This window comes from Rhipicephalus microplus, chromosome X (genome assembly GCF_043290135.1).
Source record: "Rhipicephalus microplus isolate Deutch F79 chromosome X, USDA_Rmic, whole genome shotgun sequence".
Taxonomy (NCBI): Eukaryota; Metazoa; Arthropoda; class Arachnida; order Ixodida; family Ixodidae; genus Rhipicephalus; species Rhipicephalus microplus.
This window is the reverse complement of record NC_134710.1, coordinates 374459968-374481458: the sequence shown is the minus strand read 5'-3', so window position 1 is coordinate 374481458 and position 21491 is coordinate 374459968. Positions and strand designations below refer to the sequence as shown.

At 51.5% G+C, this 21491-nt stretch overlaps 1 protein-coding gene across 6 annotated transcripts in view; it reads left to right on the top strand.

Moving 5' to 3' along the window:
* Nucleotides 1-21491, top strand: part of exd (PBX homeobox extradenticle) — a 376353-nt gene that overhangs the window by 245572 nt on the left and 109290 nt on the right. For all 6 annotated transcript variants that reach the window (XR_012887508.1, XR_012887507.1, XM_037413399.2 and 3 more), the window contains exon 3: nucleotides 1287-1534. Coding sequence is in view for 4 of the 6 variants with exons in the window: in XM_037413399.2 (XP_037269296.1) it covers nucleotides 1287-1534 (248 nt within the window). In the remaining 2 variants the exon portion in view is untranslated. The remainder of the gene's footprint in view (nucleotides 1-1286; nucleotides 1535-21491) is intronic.

Below are 21491 nucleotides of genomic sequence, written 5' to 3'. Positions count from 1 at the left end.
GCCTGGCGCCTCCTAGCTCTTTCGTCGCCTGCATGGCTCGATTTAAACTGCGTTCGCTTCTGTGTTTTAATTATTTTTTTTATTCTTGTACGCACTGCATGGAATGTTTTGGGAGCAGGGACGATGGCACTCCACTTGGTTTGTTCGAAACTCCTTTCTACGCTATATACTAAGTGCTACGCGTCGCCCCCTTTAGGCGCCGTTCGCCATCTTCAAGTCTGACCTCTGTCGCCGCGTCGTTTTTCGTTTTCCCCGTAGGCAGCCGGTGAAGGCCGCATAGAAGGTTTCTGGCCTTTGCAAAATGCCTCCGGTGACTGATGCCACTTGCGGCGGCTAGGTTTTCCCCCGCGCGTTTCTTCTGCTGTCTCTCGCTTTGTGCAAGTTTTATGCTAGCGTGCTTGCATAAAACCTGTCGCGCTTACTACGTGGTTGTTTGTCGCAGGTCTGCCAGCGAGGGTGACGTTTGCACTTGAAATGTGTGGCTGCGGCACCCTTTCTGATGTTGTTAGTAAAGTTACGTTTGTAGTGCCGGAGCAAGCTCGAAATTCCATGCTAAATATTCGGTAAGCCAACAGAAATGTCAGCGCCCTTCTTTCAGGTCGCCCCATTTCCTTTCTTTTTTTTCCAAATTTCGCCGCCGAAGCACATGTGTTTGGGAACTTCGTGTGCTCAGGTTTATCGCAAGACCCCTGCTTCATTTCAGGGCCGTGGCTGCAACTGGGTTTCTGTAAGGGCAAGTTGCAAGATCGTGTAGAAGCGTAGTTGTAGGCTCTTTACACCTCTGAGATTAATGCATCGTCACATTTAAATTTGAGGGCTAGCTAAATAACTGCATACCTTAACTATACGCTTACCCGGTAATTGTGTCCTGATGGTACATGCAAAGCGCAAGAATTAAATATTGTATAAGTATGCGAGCTGTGTGTGCCTGTGTGTGAACATGATTACACACACGTGTCTGTCTGTCTGTCTGTCTGTCTGTCTGTCTGTCTGTCTGTCTGTCTGTCTGTCTGTCTGTCTGTCTGTCTCTCTTCATGTTCATTCAGTTGAAGCGAGACTAAGTAACCACCTGTCGGACGTTGGGGGGACGAGGCCGTGTGCAGTAGTTGAGTGACTTCACTTTTCAGGTGATTCCAACCGATGGTGCTGCTGTGGGACACTGGTTCTACGCAGCTTGTAATGCATTTAGTATGAGATGTTCCAAAAGATGTCTTTATAAACTGTCTAAGCGCCAGTGTCACCTGGATGCATTTCTAAACCGTTTCCTCTCTTGCGCGTGTTCGCAGTGCTGAGCTTACGAAACACGCAAGAGGAAGAGCCCCCTGACCCTCAGCTGATGCGGCTGGACAACATGCTGATCGCTGAGGGCGTGGCGGGACCCGAGAAGGGCGGTGGTGCCGGCGCGGCCGCCAATGCCTCGGCTGCCGCATCGGCCGGTGGACAGCCCGAAAACGCCATCGAGCACTCCGACTACAGGGCCAAGCTCGCGCAAATCCGTCAGATCTACCACCAGGAACTCGAGAAGTACGAGCAGGTGAGTTCTCCCATGCTTATACACGCACGTGTGCACGCATGTCACGGCACGAACGCCACTCGCTGTCTGCGCGTGCAGTTATTCGGTTATTTTAGGTATACAGAGGTCAACACACTTGTCTAGAACGGGCGCTGTGCTCTGTATTGACCACGTTTGCCGATTTCACCTGGTTTGAACGAGCCGAAGTTAACGCATGCATGATCGCAGAGGATGAATGCTCAAGTGTGGGCTAGCATAAACTGCTTGTTAACTGTATACGCGACTTCGAAGAGAGCTTGAACGCGCCGTTCCAGCGTTGTAGACGAGTGTTTTGAGCTATTCGCGTCGCATCCATTGGTCACGGTGCAATCGGTATTTATTTTGTATATTCTGGATGAATATTCCCAAAATACTGTGATTAACGAATGGCCTATGGAGCACACACGCAATCGTGGTGGCTTGCACTTGATTGGCGATGACGTACGCGTATTCAACTGAGAAGGCGTAGATAGCTATCCTCAAAGCTGAGTTTGTTCAGTTTGTGCTTTCAAGGCGACTTGGTTTCTGCAGCTTCTATCCACACAGTTTTTTGGCGATAGGAAAGTTGTTTCAGGGTGTGTCTTTGGGCTGGAAGCAGGCTTAAGGCTTCTTGTCTTATGAGGCAGACCACTGCATAGCAATTTATGTGCAACGAATCGTGTAAGTTGCTATGAGTTCGGCAAGCGATATGTACGCTGAGTCGGGATCCTGAATCGGTATCACAGGATTGTCGAAACACTTGAGCATTCACGTCGTAAAGGCGCCATTATCCGCTGTCGTTTCGTGAAGGCCTTCGAAAATGACGGATCTCTCTTGTATTTTTTAGATATAAGTAGGTATCAAATCAAATTTAGATATAAGTAGGTATCAAATCAAATAGTAAAATCAAATCCGTTGCCTTTGAGTAAAGCAGCTACATATTTCCTGTGACCTGGGTTTTTCGCATGTTGAAGGTCATCACGGATTTCTTGCGAGGACGCAGGTAATGCGTGTTACAGCGGAGTGTTTTCTAACACTATATCTCCCCAACGAAAGATGTGCTGGAATAGCGGCTCTTGACAAGTGTATCGTTTCGGCGCTGCCACGAACCGAAATTCACAATAACACTTCGCATAATAAGAACTTGGCCGGCCGATAGTAGTTATCTCAGAAGCTGAGGTCCTTAGTGAATGCCTCCACAATTTCGCATGAACGTTATCCCGATTATCAAGCGAAGTTTCGCGAAACGCCAAGTCCCAGACTCGAGTTCTGGCCTCACTCGATCTCGAACCTGGCGTTTTTGTCGTATTTCATCCTTCCCTTTCCGTCCATTGAGTCCGGAGATTTCGTGCCACGAGCGTATAAGCTACGGACGACATATTTTCGAGCGTCTTCCATTGTCGCGCCCCTGTATGCGTCTCGTGAATCTCGAGAAACAAATGCGTTCGCACGTGCGAGGCGGCTGTGCAGAAAGTTGTCTCTTCGGTGCAGGGCTCGTCTTTTCAGCTTGTCTCTTTGCTTCGTCTCGCGTCGCTTCTTTCTCGGTCGTGTGTTTTCCTGGCGCGTTCCTTGTCTGCGCAGCAGTGTGCGGGGCGTGCTCGGCAGTGGCGTGCTGCCGATGCGTGCGTCGGGACGTGATCACGCCACATTGCGTTCGAGCAGGGCGACCGACTGGCGCGTCGAGGGCTGTTGGCGTGGCGTTGGCGCGCGGTGGGATGTGCCATTTCGCTTGCGTTAAAACGAGCACCATTCTCTCTCTCTCTCTCTCTCTCTCTCTCTCTCTCTCTCTCTCTCTCTCTCTCTTGTGAACGTGTGTCAGATATATCCCATTTTTACTGTAGCGCGTCTGTAAATACGCTGGCGCGAGCTTCTGATGGACAGCTAGCCTATACGACTTTAGGCGTTTGCAGCGCATGCAGACTGCTAGGCAGCGGCTTAGTCAGTCACGAAGGTCGGTGAAGATACAGTTGCTTCGAGCGAAGGCTTTCCACGTAAATAGCCTGGGCCTTATACTTTACAGTCATCACTAAAGTTCCACCAACAGATGGCAGTGAAGTCGCTCGGTGGTGACCTGGTACGATTTCTGCTGCCACGTTCCGCTGCAGTTTTCATTCGACTGAGGAGAGCTGCGTATTCAGCGTGTTCTTTTTTTTTTTTTTGTCTGCTTTCGCTTGCAGTTACAAACCAGCTCGTCTATATTCCATCGTTCGCGTGGTTTCATAGCTTCATTTGAACTCCGTCCTCGTATCCGTAGTGCCGTTTTATTTTCCCCTATCTCTCCGCTATTCGGGACCTGCCGTTTATGCCTCATATCTCCCGCTCACCCCTTTGAGCGCGTGCACGCAAGAACGAGCACATGAAGTGACGAGACATCGGGAACATCTTTGCGGGCTATAAGGCCGAGGAAATGGCGCGCGGGTGAAGTTCGCGAGCCGTGGAAGCTGTTTTCTCACTCCGGCGTCGTTTCCCTGGTGCCCCTGCCCCCTCTCGGGCGCCTCGTCATTTTCCGGTAAGACAGCCTACTTTTACTTCGATTGGCGGAATATGACGAAAACGAGAACCTTCCCGATGGGTTTTCACAAAAAAAAAAAAAAAACTTATGATAAAACGTTGGGAGTAACGCTAAGATGGCAAGAAGTGGCGAGATGAGGCGTTCGTTCCGTTCTTCATCTCAGAGGGGGTCGCGCAGCGGCGAGAAAATGGAATAAAAGATTGGGGGAAAACGAGCTGAACGCGCGCGGCGATATTTCCGTCGCCGCCTGCGTGGCTCCGGAAACAGGATCGGGCGCGGAAGCATCGGCCGCATCGCGTAATTGACTCTGCCTCCTCGGGGCGAAAAAACTGGAGGAATAAAGATTTTATGTGAGGGCTTTTCTCCTTTTCGAACGGGTTGGCTACTTCTGCGTCACTGCGCTCCGTCGCACTGCATGACGCTTGCGTAACTGTGGCCTTCGCTGCCGTTTCCTCGCCAGATAATATTGCGCGCCCCATAAAGTATGCGTGCATGCATTATCGAACATGACAGCAGGGCTCGGTGCTATACAGAGTCGAGGCGAGGGCTGTTGGGCCGCATGTAGCCAAGTATAGCAGGGCCTGCAAATGTATGGAGGAGGGCCCATCGCGCCATGAAACATTGTCCCTCCAACGACCACTTGTTCGGTTTTTTTTTCTCTTTTTTTTTTTTTTGCGCAAGACCACGTGAACCGGCATGACTGGGAGTGCTGCTGATGGGCGTAATCGGCAATGAGTTGCGTGTGTCGAACGTCTCCTCGTAGTACGATTATGGTAAATTGATAATAACGCGCGAGTCGACCGCTTGGAAGGACAACAAGCTGTTTGAGAGCGTGTTGTATGTGGTATACATCACATTTCTGGTGGCGACTCATTCGCAAATCTTTCGTCTTCCCGTGGTGTTCTGTCGCCTAGCGCCTCTGCGCGACAATGAGTCGAGTCGTCGCTTACCCACGTACACTTATGGAGCGCCTATTTAGATATTTCTCGTTGTTCCGAGAGAAGTTGTACTCAGGTTGACGTCCTTGTGCGAATTTTATGATCGGCAAACCCATTGGTTAAGACCCGCAGCGTGACCAGGTCTACGATTTCTTGTCTGCATTTATTATTCCATTTTAGATAGTCAATGCAAAGTTACTGGTGATTGGCTGATTGTTCGAACGTCAGAGAGACTCTTTGGCAAGACAAAGGCGGAGCAGTCGGCCTTAATATCGTGTCTCGCCTTGTTTAATCCACGCGGTGGATAGGGTGATTTCGAAATCGATACATTTAGTGGTCTATTTGAAGGATCTGAGTCTAGCGAGAGAGCCCGTCGCTTTGAACAACTAGACTTTTGTGGAGGGACTACAGTTACCACACTCGTCCGAGTTACATGGGCAGATCAGTCGAACTTAAAGAAATCCATTGCCGTTCGATTCGGCCGTCGTGCATGTGTGATGACTGTTGCCCTGTCACTATAGCGCAGCTGTTAAAGTGACAGCTTGATTTTTGTAATGGATGGTTTTCCTTAACGCCTTCGTTAGGATTTTCAGCTCCTTTAAGCGCTCTCGTTCCTTCTGCATTACATACGTCATGTGGATATTCTCGCTAACGCTTTTTAGCATTGTGACATTCATCTTTGTGGCATTTCTTGCTCTTCGATTCATGTACGAACCTGTGCTGGTTACTGTTATTTTGTGAGTGTCGCGAAGGGTGAATCCAGAAATGTGTCGTAAGCAAGCATAAGAGTCAACCAAGTAATTCCCTTGCTTCGTTCGCACTGTGCTTGTTTAAAGTGGTAACAAAAAAAGAAAGCGACTTCAACACAGTACCAAAACAGGTGTCGTTGGAGCAGTCACTTTTTTCCAACCTCGAAACGAGGCGCCAGCCGTTTGTAGGAAACGGGTAGCGAAGGCGGCAAAAGTAAAAATTTCTCGAAACAGAATGTGTGGGTGCATAGCGATACGGTGGGGGGGGGGGGGGGGGGGGGGCTGCCTCTCGGGCTGATTGGTGCGCAGTGCGCAACTTAGAAGGCACGAATGGGTCTCGTCGGGAGAGAAAGGGTTGCTGTCAATTAGGTGTATCCGGGTACGGCTCCGGAGATGGATGACGTCTGGGGCCGCCACTCGGGTTCCCCCCTTCACCCTGTCTGGGCGCGCGTGCCGCTGGAAGGAGGAGGCGGGCGCAACCGTTTCTAATGGGATTGGATCATCCTCGTTCGGATATCGGCTGTACGGTGCACTCGCTTCGCTCCGTAGGGAAGAGCGCATAGGCCTCCATCTTCCCGGCCGAAGCTGTACGCGGCACGTCTGCACGGGCGGCGAACCTCAGGGGCCCGAGCGCACACTCGCGTGTTAGAATCGCGCCGAGGAGATCGGCGAGAAAATTGCAGCGTGCCCAGCGGGCGGCTCCGGCGCCCATTACTTAACCGACCGCTGCCAAGCGACATGGGCTCTCTCTTCCCGCCGTTCCGTGACAGAACTTGCCGCTGTTGGAGTGGCACCAAAGCCGTATGGGCTACCTCTTACAGCTTTCGTGCGCACGTCGCTCGAATAGTGCTGTATTGGCTATAGGTGGAGATTTGAAAGTTATAGTCGCGGTCGAGTGGTGATACTGTGAAGGTTGCGTGCCGTCTTCCACCGATTTGCCTATTTTAGCCGCCTACAAATACGGTACCTAAACACTTCATAAAACAAACGCCGTGAGGTTTCGTCATTGAGTTAAAATACTTGCGGCTTCGTTCATCTGGCGATGCTGCATGCCTCTTCAGTGCAGATGAAAACTGAGACGGCGTTATTGATGCCGTAGTGGGTACCCAGCAAGTGTGCTTGCAGATGTTACCCAACGAGTGTTCAGAAAAGGCTCTGAAAGGCTGCTGCTCTTCTCGCTTTCGCTGTGCCTGCTTCGGCGCAGGCCTGGCGTTTTTTTCTTTAGAAACGCCGGAAAGCACCCTTTCCGGCGGCGCTTGTTCATTCTGCGCCGAGTAAGACGCCAGTTGTCCGCTGTGCGATCGCCCGCGCCGCTTGTCTTTCGGCCGGGCTGGCACCGGTGACGGATGACTCTAGCGTACGCCGCCGACGGACCCGTGTTCGCCGTCGCCTCCCTCCCCTCTTCGCTCTCGTATCTTGCCTTTTACAACGCGCCCTCGTATTCTTTTTTTCTTCCCCCCCGATGGGCCCTAGATAAGTGACCTTGCTTTGTCGCGTTTTCTAAACACTTCCACTTTTTTGTTTTTTGCTTCACCGCTCTCGCAGCGTCGATTTTGTTTTTCTTTCTTTTTTTTCTAACGGCTGTCAAGAGGCTTCCACAACCTCTTCTTCCTCCTACTTGCTCTCTGGTGTCGCAAGACTCTCCTCTTCCATGCATGTCTTGTATGAATCGTGCTCCGGTGTATCAGTGCTGCGCGCAAACAAGCGGTGTATACATTTTGAGCTTGTTACATAATCTCGACCTTTGTGTACTTTTCTTCTCGGGCAAGCCAATGCAGAGCCCATAACAGTAACTAGAAGTGGTGCCATTTTATCCCCCCCTCCTTTTTTTTTCTTTCTTGTCGTGGACATAAGGAAGTCGGTTTTGGTCTGCTTCTGGAACATGTTTGCTGCACGAGCGGATTATCTTGTTCTACTGATCGGCAATTCGCGTTTAGCTAAGGAATCTGTGACGTCAAGGGCGTCAATGCATTCAATTTTACATCGTTTTTCGTGTTCCCCATTCTTTACAGATTCGTGTAGTTGTACTCTATATTTGTTTAGAAGTAACCTTTCGTTAGAAAAATTGCTGTGCTGACACCTAATGAATTGGTATGCTAACGTAATCATCCGGTTAGTTCTGTACTAAAAATAGCGGACAATGTCGGTAGTTGAAGCGTTTCCCGCAGGCGCGTTCAGCCCTTGCAAATTTTATTGTACTGCGGGAACTGGGAGCGGCGAATGCTCGTCTTTCATCGCCATAAAGGTTATGTGTGGTGCTTGCAAAAAGAGCAGATGTTCCTTCCACTGGCTATTAATTTTTTTTTCCCTTGAATGACATGATCAGGCTGCCCATCTGAGCGGCAGAGATTCGGCGGGGCGTAATGGCGGTGCTCGAACATGCTTCACTCGCCATCAGTGGGGGCGAGTTTTTCCTTGAGCAATTTCACCTGCTCGTGCCTCGGCTGCTTTGTGTGCCGTAGTTTCCACATGGTGGCGCTGCATGGCCCGTCGTTTGCGTTTTTCGCACGCTCTCGTACGCCCGGGCTTCGAGACGACGCGCCGTTGGTTCGCGCCGGGGCCGGCCCGTGCTGCGATGGCGCGCCGATCGTAACCGCGCCGGCCTCTCTGGGCGTCGTCTGGACCCCCCGGCCTTCGCGTCGAGCCCCGCCCGTGGTCGGCGTGGCCCCGGGTCCGGACCCGGGCTCTCATTGGGCGCTGCCACGCAAGCGTGCACGTGACGCTCGCAGCGCCGCGGTGGTCGCGCGCGCGCTTGCGCTCGCCCGCCGACGCCGGGGAGCGCAGGGCGTGGAAGCAGCCAAGTGCGGCTCTGTTCTTTCGCCTCCTCCGGGCTTCTTCCTTCGGCTCGCCGGGGCGTGTTTTCCTCCCTTGCATTGCCCGCTTCTGAAAAACTCGGCTCGCTCACTGCAAACTCTAGGATGGCTGAGCGAACGAGCAAGGGGAGGGAGCTAGGCAAACTCCCGGCCTAAATAGGCTCTCCCTTTCGTCCTTCTCTTCATCTCTGTCGAGCTTCTCGCGATCCTAATTGCTCGGCTCGTAATTGGAGCCGGTGTATTCCTTGGCTATCTTCCTTTTGCTCTCACTTTTTTTTGTTTCTTCTCTCTTGTTTCTCCCTAGTTCTGCTCCTGGTAGCAGTCCCTGCGTAGTTCTCGTTCGCCTTGGTGGTTCTTCTTTAATTTCTCTTTGCGTTTTTCTGTCTCTCTCTTTGCTGCGTCTCGCGTGGTTTTGTTTTTCTAAGAGCGCGCTTATTTTCATTGCCTCTCGGTGCGAGGAGATCATCCTTGATCGCACACACAGCTCTCCGAGGCGTGGGAGACAATTGTCCGCCCGTCATGGAGCGCAAGTGCCCTCACTGCCTGCGAGGTGAGATTGAGATGAGGCACACGCATGCACGATCCGTGCTTTGCTGCTGCTTCCCCTGCACGAGTTGATGAAGAACGACTGCCCGAGGTGTGCGAGCCGTGATTTGTTGAGTTGAAACGACTGCTTTATTCACTCCAAAGAGAAGGAGAAACGCGTCGGTGGCCACAAAGGTCAGGGTCGAAACGGATGACTCGCCCCGCGTTCGAGAAAGGTTTGTCGCCGTGTTCCTCCTATAGGTGGACAGTGCGTAGGTTATCAGAGCTCGCCATTCTTACACTGAAATGGGAGCGCACTGCGTCAAACTGGGAAGACAATTGGAGAAAAGCGGTAGACATATTGCACATATATGTACCAACAAGTTGGAAAGAAAACAGCATACGGGCTTGGGTTTGCAACGTATTGTAATAGCGAACTAGCTTTGAAATCGTATCAACTTCAGCGTGTTGGGTACGCGATCGTAGTAGAAAACAGCGCAATCGGCTTCGTTGTATTGTGCTGTTTATCTACTATGACAACGAATGAGGAATCGGTCTGAAGCGGTGTTTCATTTTTTCTGGTGTGAAAATTAAATTTTCCGCAGCAGGAATTAAAAAAAAAAGACAAAGTAAAACGATTAGACTTCATGTATCTTCCGTCGTCTAAATACACAAGCGTCGTAGGCGTCCGTACTCCTAAGTCGAAGTTTTTTTTTGTATTTGGTGTGGCAGATTGTAAAGAATGATCGAGTGGCCCAGGTAGCTGCTTAGTAGTAGCTCCTCGGTTGCCTAATTATTCGATTCCTACCGCATGGATCGAGTCTGTGGTATGATCGTACGTGGTCGTATGCGGAGAAACCCGTGCTTTTTTCTTTTTTCTGAAAAGGGCAGCCTAATCAGCTGATTGCTGACAAGTATGATTCACGCGACGCACGAACGAAACACAGTTCGTTATAAATACTTTATTTTGTTCCACATGAAGCGCTTCACCTTCGAAGGTGATGTCTGAGGCTTTTTCGTGGTGTATTAAATGAAAAACAGTCGCGCCTACGTTTTCATTATGCACCCCTTCATCCTTTTAGTGTCCCATTTTCTTGGCAAAATCTCGTTTCAACGTGTCTCTGTGGAAGGATTTTTCGACTTTCGTGCTCATAATGCATAACAGCAAAACCAGCCGCACAGCTTCTAGAAGCCTGCTTTGATGACGGGGCGAATATGGCGTGGTACCTGCCAGAGAGTGTATCTAAGGCATTGCGTACATTCGGCGTTGAATTCATGTAGCGAGCGTCATTCCACGCGACCGTCCACGCTCCACAATATAGCCTGGTTATAACATTTTTTTTTTTTTTCTATGTGTGGGAGTATGCTCCTTTTCGGTGCCTAGTCTCCTCTGCGCATATTTTATTCTTGCTGATTTTGTGCCGTCTCTGTCACCTTTCGTGCGTACCGTCGTGCCTGCTTTTGTGTAATAGCGTGGTGGGCCATGAGCGGAACGTGCATCGTTCACGGAACCGTCGCGGAGAGTGCCGCGTGGCTTGTTAGCATGTAAATGAGCCCCGAGCCATGAGTCACGTTTCGTCGCGCCGCCTCGGACGCTCGCCTGCACCCACCACCTTCCGGCAAAGAGAGCACAGGGGAAGGGGGCGTGTTTCTTTCGCGCGACGATACGCACGTGTGCCCTCTTCTCGCACAACGTTTCGCTTTCCGTGCCCATCCGTTGTCGTCGTCCCGCCTGCAGAACGTCGCCCTTGCACTTGGGTCGTGTATCGATTCCTGTACGGGCGCGCGCGCGCGTGCATACATATATGCACATACGGTCACGAGACGACGCGCAGGGGACGAAACGTGTTTGACTTTCCCGCTGCCGTGCGTGGTATCCCCACTCGGCTGGGCCGCTTGCATGTGTTCTGTTTGCTCCATAGCCGCCCTCCTGCTGCTGCAGTGAAGCAGTGTGCCGACGCTACTTTATGTAACCCCCCCCCCTCCCCCACGCTTTTTGGAACTAACTACCCGTCGATGCTGCAGCAGCAGCTACAGTGGCAGCTTCGGGTCTTGTCGTTGCTCCTGAGATAACACTGGTTGTATAAGCGGGCCAAGGCGGTGGTCCGGACAGTTCTCCTTAGAGCGTTCGAGGTATGACGTCACGCATCAAGGATTAAGCCGAGTCGTTTGGCGCCCTCACAGTTCCCGTATTCGTGTATAATTTCGCTATCAACTGCAAGAGGCGCCTATCTCTCTCCTCTTCCTTGAAGTTCCGTCTGGTAGCGCTCCAGCACACTCTTCTACAAAGCAAGGTCTGGAATGGGAAACTTTAAGTGGTCGGCTAGTGCTGGTGGTCGGAAGGGCATCAAACTCGCTGTCTGACGTGGGTCTCTTACAGCATGCGTCATGCTGTGGCATAAAAGCCGACCCCAAAACTGTTCGTGCAATCGGGCGCTTTGACGTGTAATTGGTTAGTGCGAAGCATCCTTATAATAAACGTACGTACAAGTATAACCTTCGACATGAATGCGTGTACACGAAAGATGCGATCTTCAAAATGCGATAGTTTCCTGAATGCTCATTTAGGTCACCAGACTCGTCGGGTTGCTTAGCCGCCAGTTTCGCCTTGACTCACAAACTTGGCATGGAAGGTAGTATTTATTTAAAAGCGCATATTTTGGTGCAGGCTTAACCTGCCGTCAGTAAGCCGTACGAGAAAAGCGAACTGGGCGTCAATCGGAAAAATGTAGAGTTGACTTCTTTCTCGTGGATAACTTTTGTCCAACGAGCCGAAATGTCTTAATTCTGGCTCGTAGCGATCACCACATGCTGCTAACGCTGGTGGCTCGTGCGACCAACGAGCGCTAGGCGATTTACGCGTTCGCTTGGTTAGTGATAGGGGTGGTAAAGCACGGGGTCCGTCCCTGTGCGGCGCCTTTTAGGTGACTCGTGGCTAGTGGACACACACCCCCTCTTTGAAGGCGCTGCTCCCTTTCTGTCGTTAAGTGTCGCTGCTGGGAGGACGCCACGGCGTTATTAGGGTCCCGTTTGTCTGGCGTCCGCAGATTGCCCATTGATCACGTCCCACTTGACCTCTTCGTCGGTAGCGAACCTCCTCTTTGCGCGCAAAACACAAAAAAAAGCATGAAAAGGAGTCAAGTCAGCTGGACTTGCCACGCGCATCCCAGCGTCAGCCACTTCTCGCTTTGATGGGTGGGCCAGTCTGGAGACGGACTAGCATTCCCCCCTCTCTCGCCCTTCCTCTTCGCTGACGTTCGCTGATGTGGCGCTGGCTCTCTTGCCCGCTACGCAGCCTTTGGATTTCGCTGCGTCCTGCCAGAATGGACTCTCTGGCCCCGTCTACTCGTGTAATGTTAGCTTGCTGTTTTGCTCCGAAGAAGACCGCTTCCTCTTTTCCGGACTCTCTCCTTTCTTTTTTCGGTCCCCTTTCTCCAGTGTATCTGCGTACTTCGTTTTCCCCGTGACGCTTGCTGGACGCTGACCAGTGTCCAGCGACGACGCACGCTTGACGGAGTCTGCTGACGCGGCGTTGCTTCTTGCGCGCTTGTTTAGCTTTCTTCTTTGCTCACTTTTTTTCTCTTTCTCTTCCTTTCTCTTGTGCTTCCGTTTTGCTGCGGTGCTGTTGGCGTGGTCAGCGTCGCCCTGCTCGCGCGCGCGCGCGCACGGAGGCGAACTCGCCAAGGCGCTAATGGGCTCGAAATAAATGGACCATTCTCCGGAGCACGTTTTCTTGCCGCCCTCATGCTGCTCTGGTCAGTGTCCTGGCCGGACATCGGGCCCCGTCCACTCGCGTGGTACTTTCTTGCTCTTTATTCTTGTTATTCATTTGCTCCCGGCATTCGTTTCTTACGGCGCCTGAGTTGGCTGGCGAAGTTTTCTTCTTTTTTTTTTCGTTCGGGGAGTTTTCATCGGCCGAGAAATAAAACGAGAATGCTTTGGCCGGGAGTGATGCCGGCCGGAAGCCGGCGCGTCTTTTATCCATACCGAGTGATACGACGAGAGCTGTCTCCGGTTTGCCATATCTGATTGGGTGACTCATGGGCCTTTGTTCCGAGGGAAACTCCTGGACAAAAAGAAGTAATAAGAAGCACGCACTGATAGTAGCAGAAAGTTACATTGCCCCCCCCCCCCCCCCCACTGTTACCATCATATCTTCACTTCAGTATAAAGCACGTACATATGTCAGGAAGCTTTCCGCTTGTGCAGAAGTTCCGCGTTTATTACGTCACCCTATTAGTGACCATTTCTCATAAGAAGTAACTTCGACCTTCATCGACACTCAGATGTCACCAATGCATTTTTTTAAATTGGTTTTCAAGACCACCATTACTCGAGCTTTGCACTTACAGGTTTCCTGTACTACGCGTTGCCCTACCGCATTTGGAACCGTTCCCTTTGGAACCGGCAGAACCGTGTTCTGCCGCTAGCTTTCCCGCATCATAGCTTAGCGTGCAGAGAAGCACGCTCTGCAGGCGACCATCAAAGGGGAGCAGGTGACGCGCAAGTAGCGAGCGAATCTTGAGGTTCGCCGTGGTTTGTCTAGCTTTCTACTTTTCGCTTTTGTTCGAATATTATGTCGTTTCAACGTTCAATAACTTGCTGCGCTAATAGCAAACGTAGTGTGTAGGGTCGTGTTTGATTCCAGATTATGGAAACCTTATTTACGTCGCCCGGGGAAAAAAAATGCGACTGTTGTAAAACCTTGTGGTTTGAGCCTAAATGCGTGGGCCTTAATGACCTAAAGAATAGATCAATTAATGACCTAAAGAATAGATCAGCGCTGCACTGCAAATTAGTGATAATTGAATCGAGTCGTAGTTTGCAAAAAAAAAAAAAGATCTCTCGTCAACTCATCTAGGTCGTGCTCATCGTCAGTCTAAACCGTACGTGAGCGGGATTTTGTCGTCTTGAGCGCCAGCAGCACCCGTTATATTCTTATTATTTTGTTTACACCATGTGTAACGAGAACTTCGCTGTCTAGAAGCGTACGTTGGCGAGGTCGTCTGCGCATCTCTGCCCCTTATCGCGACGAGTCGGTCGCTTTATGCCCCCGGCTCTGGACACTGGACACTCTTCGCTTCTGGCCACGCGCCCACCGACCGGGGACGAAGAGAGGAATAGACGGGTTGAGGAGATAACACCACTGTAGTCCGGCAGCAGCAACCCATTAGCGCATTGGTGTGCCCTCCATAAGCAAGCCCGCTCAACGGCGTGCCTCTTGTGGCGCCCACACAAGCCAGGCGCCCTTGTGCGTGGCGTTTCCGAAGTGGCGGATGGCCGAATTCCCGGCGGCGGGTTCTTCTCCTCCTTTGGCCGGAGAATATTCGCTCGCCTCGGGCCAATCGGATTAATGCGAGTTGGTCCCTAATGTGATAAGGGAATGCGCCAGAGGCGATGAGGTTGCGCTGCGAAGAGGAGCGGGGAAAGGAGCGCACCGGATGCCCGACTCTCGGCAACACCGCGATATGCTTCTGGCCGCACCTTCGTACGCGCTCGGCCTCGCCGCTGTTCTTCGACGCAGAAGCGCTCGCTACAACCCTGCTTGCTCTGTTAACGACAGGAAAGGTCAACCGCCCTCCGCCATTCTGCTTCATGCATCCCCGCCGCTTCTGTCACCTTTTTTTTTTTTTTTGCGTTGCTCTCACAATGCGGGATTCGCGGCTCTGAGTAAGTTTGAGTTGTCTGGAAGTTGAATTTCTCGTACGATCTGCGCTTTGTTTCAATGTTTCGCCGACTCTTCCAGACCGCGTGTTGAAGTATCCTGGCTATTGTTCATCCTCCATGTAGGCTACGATCGATAACTTGGAGAGGCACTCGTTCTTGTGACTGATGTGCTAGTTCTGCCTCTTGACAACATAGCTGAAGTTGCTTCACGGTGGCTCGATTGTTGTTCCAACAGAATTTAGAGCGGCCTGCTGACGTAGCGTACTGCGGTTGACTAAAGTATAGCCAGAACGCATATATTTAGGAAGCACGGGCGCACCTTCTTTATTTTTTGCGTATATATTATACTGACTTCTTGTAGTGACTCATAGTGTACATTGTGCCTGATGTTGCTCGTTGAGAGCTCGAGATCGCGTTGTTCAAGTTTAGCTGTTGCCTGGATGGGTTCTAACTGCTACCTAGTTTGATTATTTCTTTTGTCCAGTTATATGCAGACAACTGACGATATCTGTAGTGATTTTGTTTTGCATGTAACCAACCAAACTTTCGTTTAGAGACTTCATTATCAAGTTGCTACTTCGACTAGTTTAGACGTGCTAGAATTAAGCTTGGCTGACGAACGAACTGAAATATCGCGCGCAGATTTATGGTCGGCGTTCTATATTTGTACCTCTGTTGAATTCGTTAGAGATCTTAACATTCTTGATTATTCTATGCATAGTTCAGACGAATATGCAAATACACCAGTTCTCATATAGCCGTATCTGAAATAATTTTGTGCCATATGTTGCCGAGTATGAATATTTGAATTATTTTTGCGCGTTCACCTTTAGTTTCTAATCGAGCTTGACTGCAAAAGAACAGCTTGATTTCTCGATATCTTTGTTTTGGAGCTCTCATGGGTTTGTTTCCAACTCTTCCAGCAGTTCGAACGGTGCCTCGTTTAGATCACCTCGTTTTGTGCTGACTCGGAAGTTAGCGCTTGCAGAGTCGGCCAGTGCTAGTTTTCGACAGCGGAAAACGAGTCGACGTAGCGTTTGTGGTGAGCTCTCTTCCTGCCGCTGGTGCGGTCGTCGTATCGCGGCCGTCGCCCGCGGTTCAGGTGGCGCATCCGGATTGCTTTCCCCGCCGGGCAGCAGCCCCGAAGCCGCGCATCCGCTGCCCTAACGCCTGGCGGGCACGAGCGGTCTCTCGCGTCTTCGCCGCCACCCGTGGCGGTCGGAGGAGCTGAAATTGCCTCCGGGGTTGCGCCCTCTTTCTTTCTTTATCATTATTCTCTGGGGTTTCTCGCTGTGCTCGGTGGCTGGCCCGCCCGGCTGGATCTGTCCAAACTTTGGATGGATTACGAGTAATCTTTCGTAACCCTGGGCGGGGTGAGGGCGGCCAAGGGCTTTCTTTCCCGAATGACGACGCGCTCCCTCGCAAAAAAAAAAGCCGCTGCTGTGGCTGGGAAATGCCTCTTGCCCACCTCTCCTCCTCGTCTCTGCCCTTTGGGGAAGAAGCGGAGGAAAACTAGTAAAAACCAAGAACGGTCCGGTAATGGATTTCTGGGCTCTCTGCATGACTGCTGGCCGCTGCCCCTTTCACTATACCCAGCCTTCGTGCTTTGTTTTTGTTTGTTTTTTTTTATTCCTTGCATTTGCGCTTTATTTCTTCCCAAGGGTTCACCGATCGCCTCTCGCTTCCCTGCTCTCTCCCTCAGCCGTTTCCCTCTCTTCTACACCGACTTTCTTGACGTTTTGTTTTGTATGCTTTTTGCATTAGTATCTTTTTTTTGTGCTCCCAAGATTGCGACGCGGTCCGTATCCCTCAGCAACAGCGTGTTGTCTATTCATCAACCTATCTTCTTTCGTGCTGTAAGCATGCACGCGTTCCTTTAAAACCGAGGTTGATTTCAGGGGTTACCTAAAACACTCCAGTGTCTACTAAAAGAATGCCTTGCTTTCATTCGCGACCCAGAAATTGCAGCGTTTGTGATGTGCCTTCAGAGGTGGTTCCTGCCATTATGATGACTCGCTGTTCTTCGTGCTTTCACAAGTATATTCTTTCATGTGTGTGCTAGGTTCTTTCATTCTCTCCTCGGTTGACAAACGCCATGAACACTTGCGCTCGAACTCACGACACTTCTAGAAACCTACCAGAGCCAAGCTGAGGCAAGTTTCTTTCGCATGGGACTCTGATGTGTGAAGTAGAGTGGCAGGGCTTTGTGCTACACGAAAACTGCGACCAAGGGTAGGCTTCCTGTCTTGCACGTTTGGCGCGTCCCCGAATTGTCTTCTTTTGCATCGCAACTTCTCTTTAGCCTCGTACGTACAGGAATGAACTGCGCGGATTATCATAACGGCGCGTGCCGCCGCCTACCGCACACGCTGTTCTCGTATTTATGGACGGCGCGCGTGCCCTGCAAATGAAAGCGCCTTGCCTTGGCCGTATCTCTTTCGTCGGAGTTAACTCGTTGCAGTAACACAGCAGGCGTACCTCGTATTTGTCCTCATTCTCGCCTCGCCACACTATGTATAGCCACTCAATGTTGCTGTTCACGCTCTCCGTGACACGTTGCTTGGAGAGGTTAAAAAAAAGAAAGAAAAAAAGCTCAATAGGGGGTGAGACACGAAAGTCGTTGGGGACGGCAGCCTCGGCGTCGGGTGATGCGGTGGCTAACCGCCTCTATCTGCCCTTTTTGGCCGTCGTTGGCGTCCTCGGTGCATAACCGGCGGCCTGGCCCAGCCTAGGGCGCTCGCGTGCGCCGATTGAAAATTTAATGGGCTTGGCGTGGCGCTTCTCGCTAGGACGCCGATAGAGTGGATGAAACGGCGCTGCTGCTTTCGCCTAGGTGCTCTGGTTGGGCGTCAACTGCGTGCTTACACTGCGTCTTTTCTTATTCCATTTCGTGCTACCGCAGCGGGTACGGCGCTGTTCATGGAACGGTGCATAGAGGACTAGCTGGCATAATGTGGGTGGTGCGCAACGGTTCTTGCTGTAGGTGTGCCTACCAGATTGAGACCCTCCGGTACGAAAGGGGTTTCTGCCGCCGCGTGCTCGGTGACACTCCACCGTAACGTCGCCTTCTTGGCTGGCTTTTTGCTCTCTTTTCTTCTCCCGCCTGGCGTGCATAGTAGTGGCGGCGCCACGTGCGCTCGCACATACGGGAGCCGATGTCGGCCGCTGGGGACGCATTCATCTCGGGGCCCAGTTAATGGCCTTACTTGATCGCGCGGCGCGAAGCGGGCGCTGAATATTTGATGGGGCGACTTTGCTGCCAGCAAAGAAAAGGGGACTCGCGTCGCCGAAGGAGCTCATTACACTGCCCTTCTTCCCTGTTTGCATCGCGTCGTGTGCCGACGGCCGCGGAGTGCGAGCTGTGTTGGCGCGCGCTTCTTGTTACGCGGCCCGGAGAGAAGAGCCTGTGGCTTCCTACTTCGTGGTCGCGTGCTCTCGTGCGTTCGTTTACCGCGGTTTCGTTTATTCCCGGCTTTCTTTTTTCTCCTTTTTCGGTGGAGCGAGCTCGTTTCTCCGCGGTCCGCGCGATTTGATTAGGCCCCGGCTATGGCGCGTGCGACGCGAGAGAGGAGAGCTGCAGCTGCGGCGCCTTGCGGTTTTTCTGCGTGGTGAAAAATGAGCTGCGACTGAGGCGCGTCTTCGGCTTCTCGTCTGCTAGCTCGAGTGTGTCTAGGCTTATAGTGCTGCTTTCTCTTCGCGCCATAGACGCGCGTGTTGGGCTGCAACTCCATTGTTGCCGCCGCGCGGTCGCATGTATACGTACGAGTGAACTTCCGAACAGTCCAAGTATATAGTATGGTTTTGTCTTTGCGCGAACTGTGTAGTCGCAGGCAGTATACTCTAGACCTCTGTTAGGGTGCGGGCTTCGCTGTACACCGGTGAACCTGGTGCCAGATGTTTATCGCGATTGGGTCCTGCACCTGCTTGCCGTATCCGCACCCAAAATGAGCTTCGTATTTACAGGCCTGTCTCAAAGCGAAGCGGGGCAAACTACACCGCTGCGGTTGGTTAGCGTCTTCGACTATTCCCTCCACATGGAGTGTTAAGGCGTATTTCAGTTCTTGACGTTCTAGCAAACATTGCTTCTTATGCATGGGTGGGTGGAAGGTTGCTGCGCCAGCCGGAACTTTCAGGCAGTGGGCTGCATGAGAAACTCTACTCGCAGTAAGGTGTAAAATATGTGCGTGGTCATCTTAAAACACTCAGGTTTGCTCGGTTGCTCGGTCCGCCCCGGGCCGGCTGCGTCTGAATAACTAATATGAGCCGCTGTTTGGGTGACCGACCCTGAAATTTATGTCTCGCGTTGTCTCGCTTCCAACAGATTCAGTACTTTGTTTTTCCTTCGCGGCTCTGCTACTTAAGTAGGCCACCGAAACAAATGCAGTTTTGACTGCACTTGGCTGTGCTCCAAAAATAAATCGACATTGAGCGAGACGGATTCTGGCTTTCTTCGCTAAATTAGGCCTGTGCCCGCTCCCCTGACTCTGTTGTGTCCATTCAGCTGGCAGTTAATTTTCTCATTTTGTGTGTGTGTGTGTGTGTGTGTGTGTGTGTGTGTGTGTGTGTGTGTGTGTGTGTGTGTGTGTGTGTGTGTGTGTGACCTGTCGCGTTTTCCGAAGATTTGTTCACCTCTAACCAATATTAGTCAGTATCTCTCTCCCTCCTTTAATGACTGCTTATTAAGGGTTCAGTCATTAGCACACATTGCAGCGTGGTTCTATCTTTTCAGTCGGGTTGTTTAAATGCCTCGGCATAGTGAGTCCGCGTTATGAAGCTCGAATGCGTTGCTGGGCGTCGTGGGCTCCTGTGAAGCTGTGGGAGTGGGGCAACGCAAACGTACAAAAGATGCATCATTTGAACGTAGCTTAAAAAAGTAAAGTAATGCGCAGAGCGTTGTTGGTGTGTACGCATGCTGGCTCCGGTGCTTGCAGTGGTGTACGCAGCGTAATCCGATTCGAAAACTCGCGTTGTCGGTGCACGAGGGGTTGCGCACCCCACATCGCAGATGGGGAAGCCGTTTTTGTTTGTAAACCTGCAGTGGCGGAGCTTGGTTTATTTAGCCGCGTGTTTCCTTACTTGCGAGCTCAGGCCGCGGACGAGTGCCTGCTGCAACCGTGTCCGGTGCTTAGGGTTTTTGCTCATAACGGCGCGACGAGACGGCGGCGTCTCTGCTGCGCAGGTGCTTCTAATGTGCCGTCCTTCCCACGCGCGGTGGTCAGACGGGAGGGGGGAGTGCTTTGCTCGTGCGCTTGGAAGCCACGTGATTTGTGGCCGACCGGGACTGGCGCTGAAATGAAAACTACCCCCGATGCCCGCCCCGGGCTGCTCGCTGTGTGGTGCGCAATATATCCGCTTTCCTGGGCGGTGCGATGCGCGGGCGCCAGTCTGTGGCGATTTCTTGCTGACGGTTGGTAAGCAGTGGGCTGGAGACGTGAGCAGGTGTGGTGGGCACTTACCGTTATTTTTTTTTGGGGGGGGGGGGGGGGGGACGCGGCCAAAAGAGGAGCCAGTGTTTCAACTGTTTCGTGCTGAGTCTAGACGCCTGAGCTGCGACTCCTTCCTTATGGGTTGCACAAATAAACGCATTTCTCTGTCCTGAAACCACTGCCACATTACATACTACTGCTGCTACTACGTTCAGCGTTTATCGCTGGCGCTTTCTTTGGCGCTGCGTTAGTGGCGAGGCATGGCAAAGTGCAGCTTATGGGAGCTGATCCACCTTAGCATATGAGGATCTACTGCGTAAAATTTCAAGGTTCGGCTTGGGTGCACTTGAAGGAACGCTTGCTTGGACGTGTCCTCGGCATTTCCCAACCACTCTGTAGGCTCTTTATGGCAAAAAAACTACACTGAGCAAAAAAAAAAAGTTAGTTCGCGAATTCTGCCACGCCTGTTCCAAAAATGCAGTTTTCTTTCTTCACTATTTGCTGCGCAAGGTACTTATCAATTACAAGTCGTTTTGATTTAGTCATCAGTGTGATCATCGAAGAGCCGGGTAATGATGGTCTTTTTATCACGTTACATCGTGTCCCCTGTCACGATCTGACAAGCGTAGTTGGTAGTCTGCTCGTCTTGAAGAATGATTAAAGGGTAAACGAGGAAGACGGGCCTAGCTCTGCCAGTTCGGGCACCAAAACAATAATATCATAACAGAAAAACGGCGTGCTCAAGAAAATATGACCCCCCACCACCCTTGAGGTCCGAACGCTATCCGTCATTAATGCACGGTGTTCTTGAAGAGCAGCATCGTTTTTATTTTCATCTTTTTATTCCACGTTTTTTTTTTTCCGCGCTGTCTTTCTTAGCTGGTTTCGCGGTGTGTTATTATCCTTCGTGTTGGCTCGGGTGCCCCGCTAATTGATACTGGTTATTATGCCACGGGATCCAAAAAGCAGTGGCGAAAAAAAAGAAAAGTGAACTAATTGGACCGGGGGAGCCCGCAAGAAGAGCCGGTCTCGCTCCTGCGAGTGGAACGATTGGTGGCCTAGCACATTCGTTCGTTAGAACCAAGGCGTAAATTATCGATGCTCCTGTGCTCTTGCGATCGCCGAATCCCGCCCTCATCCGCCCACGCATCGGTGTTCTATTTATTTTATTTTATTATTTTTAAAGCCCTAACCATTACACGTACTTATAACTTACGCATCTCGCTCATGGCGCTGCTGGCGCCTCGATTCCTGGGACTTTGCTCTGCTTTGTGGGGGACCAATTAGGAGAGAGATAGAGAGAGCGCCCGAACTACTAAAATGTGTGGGT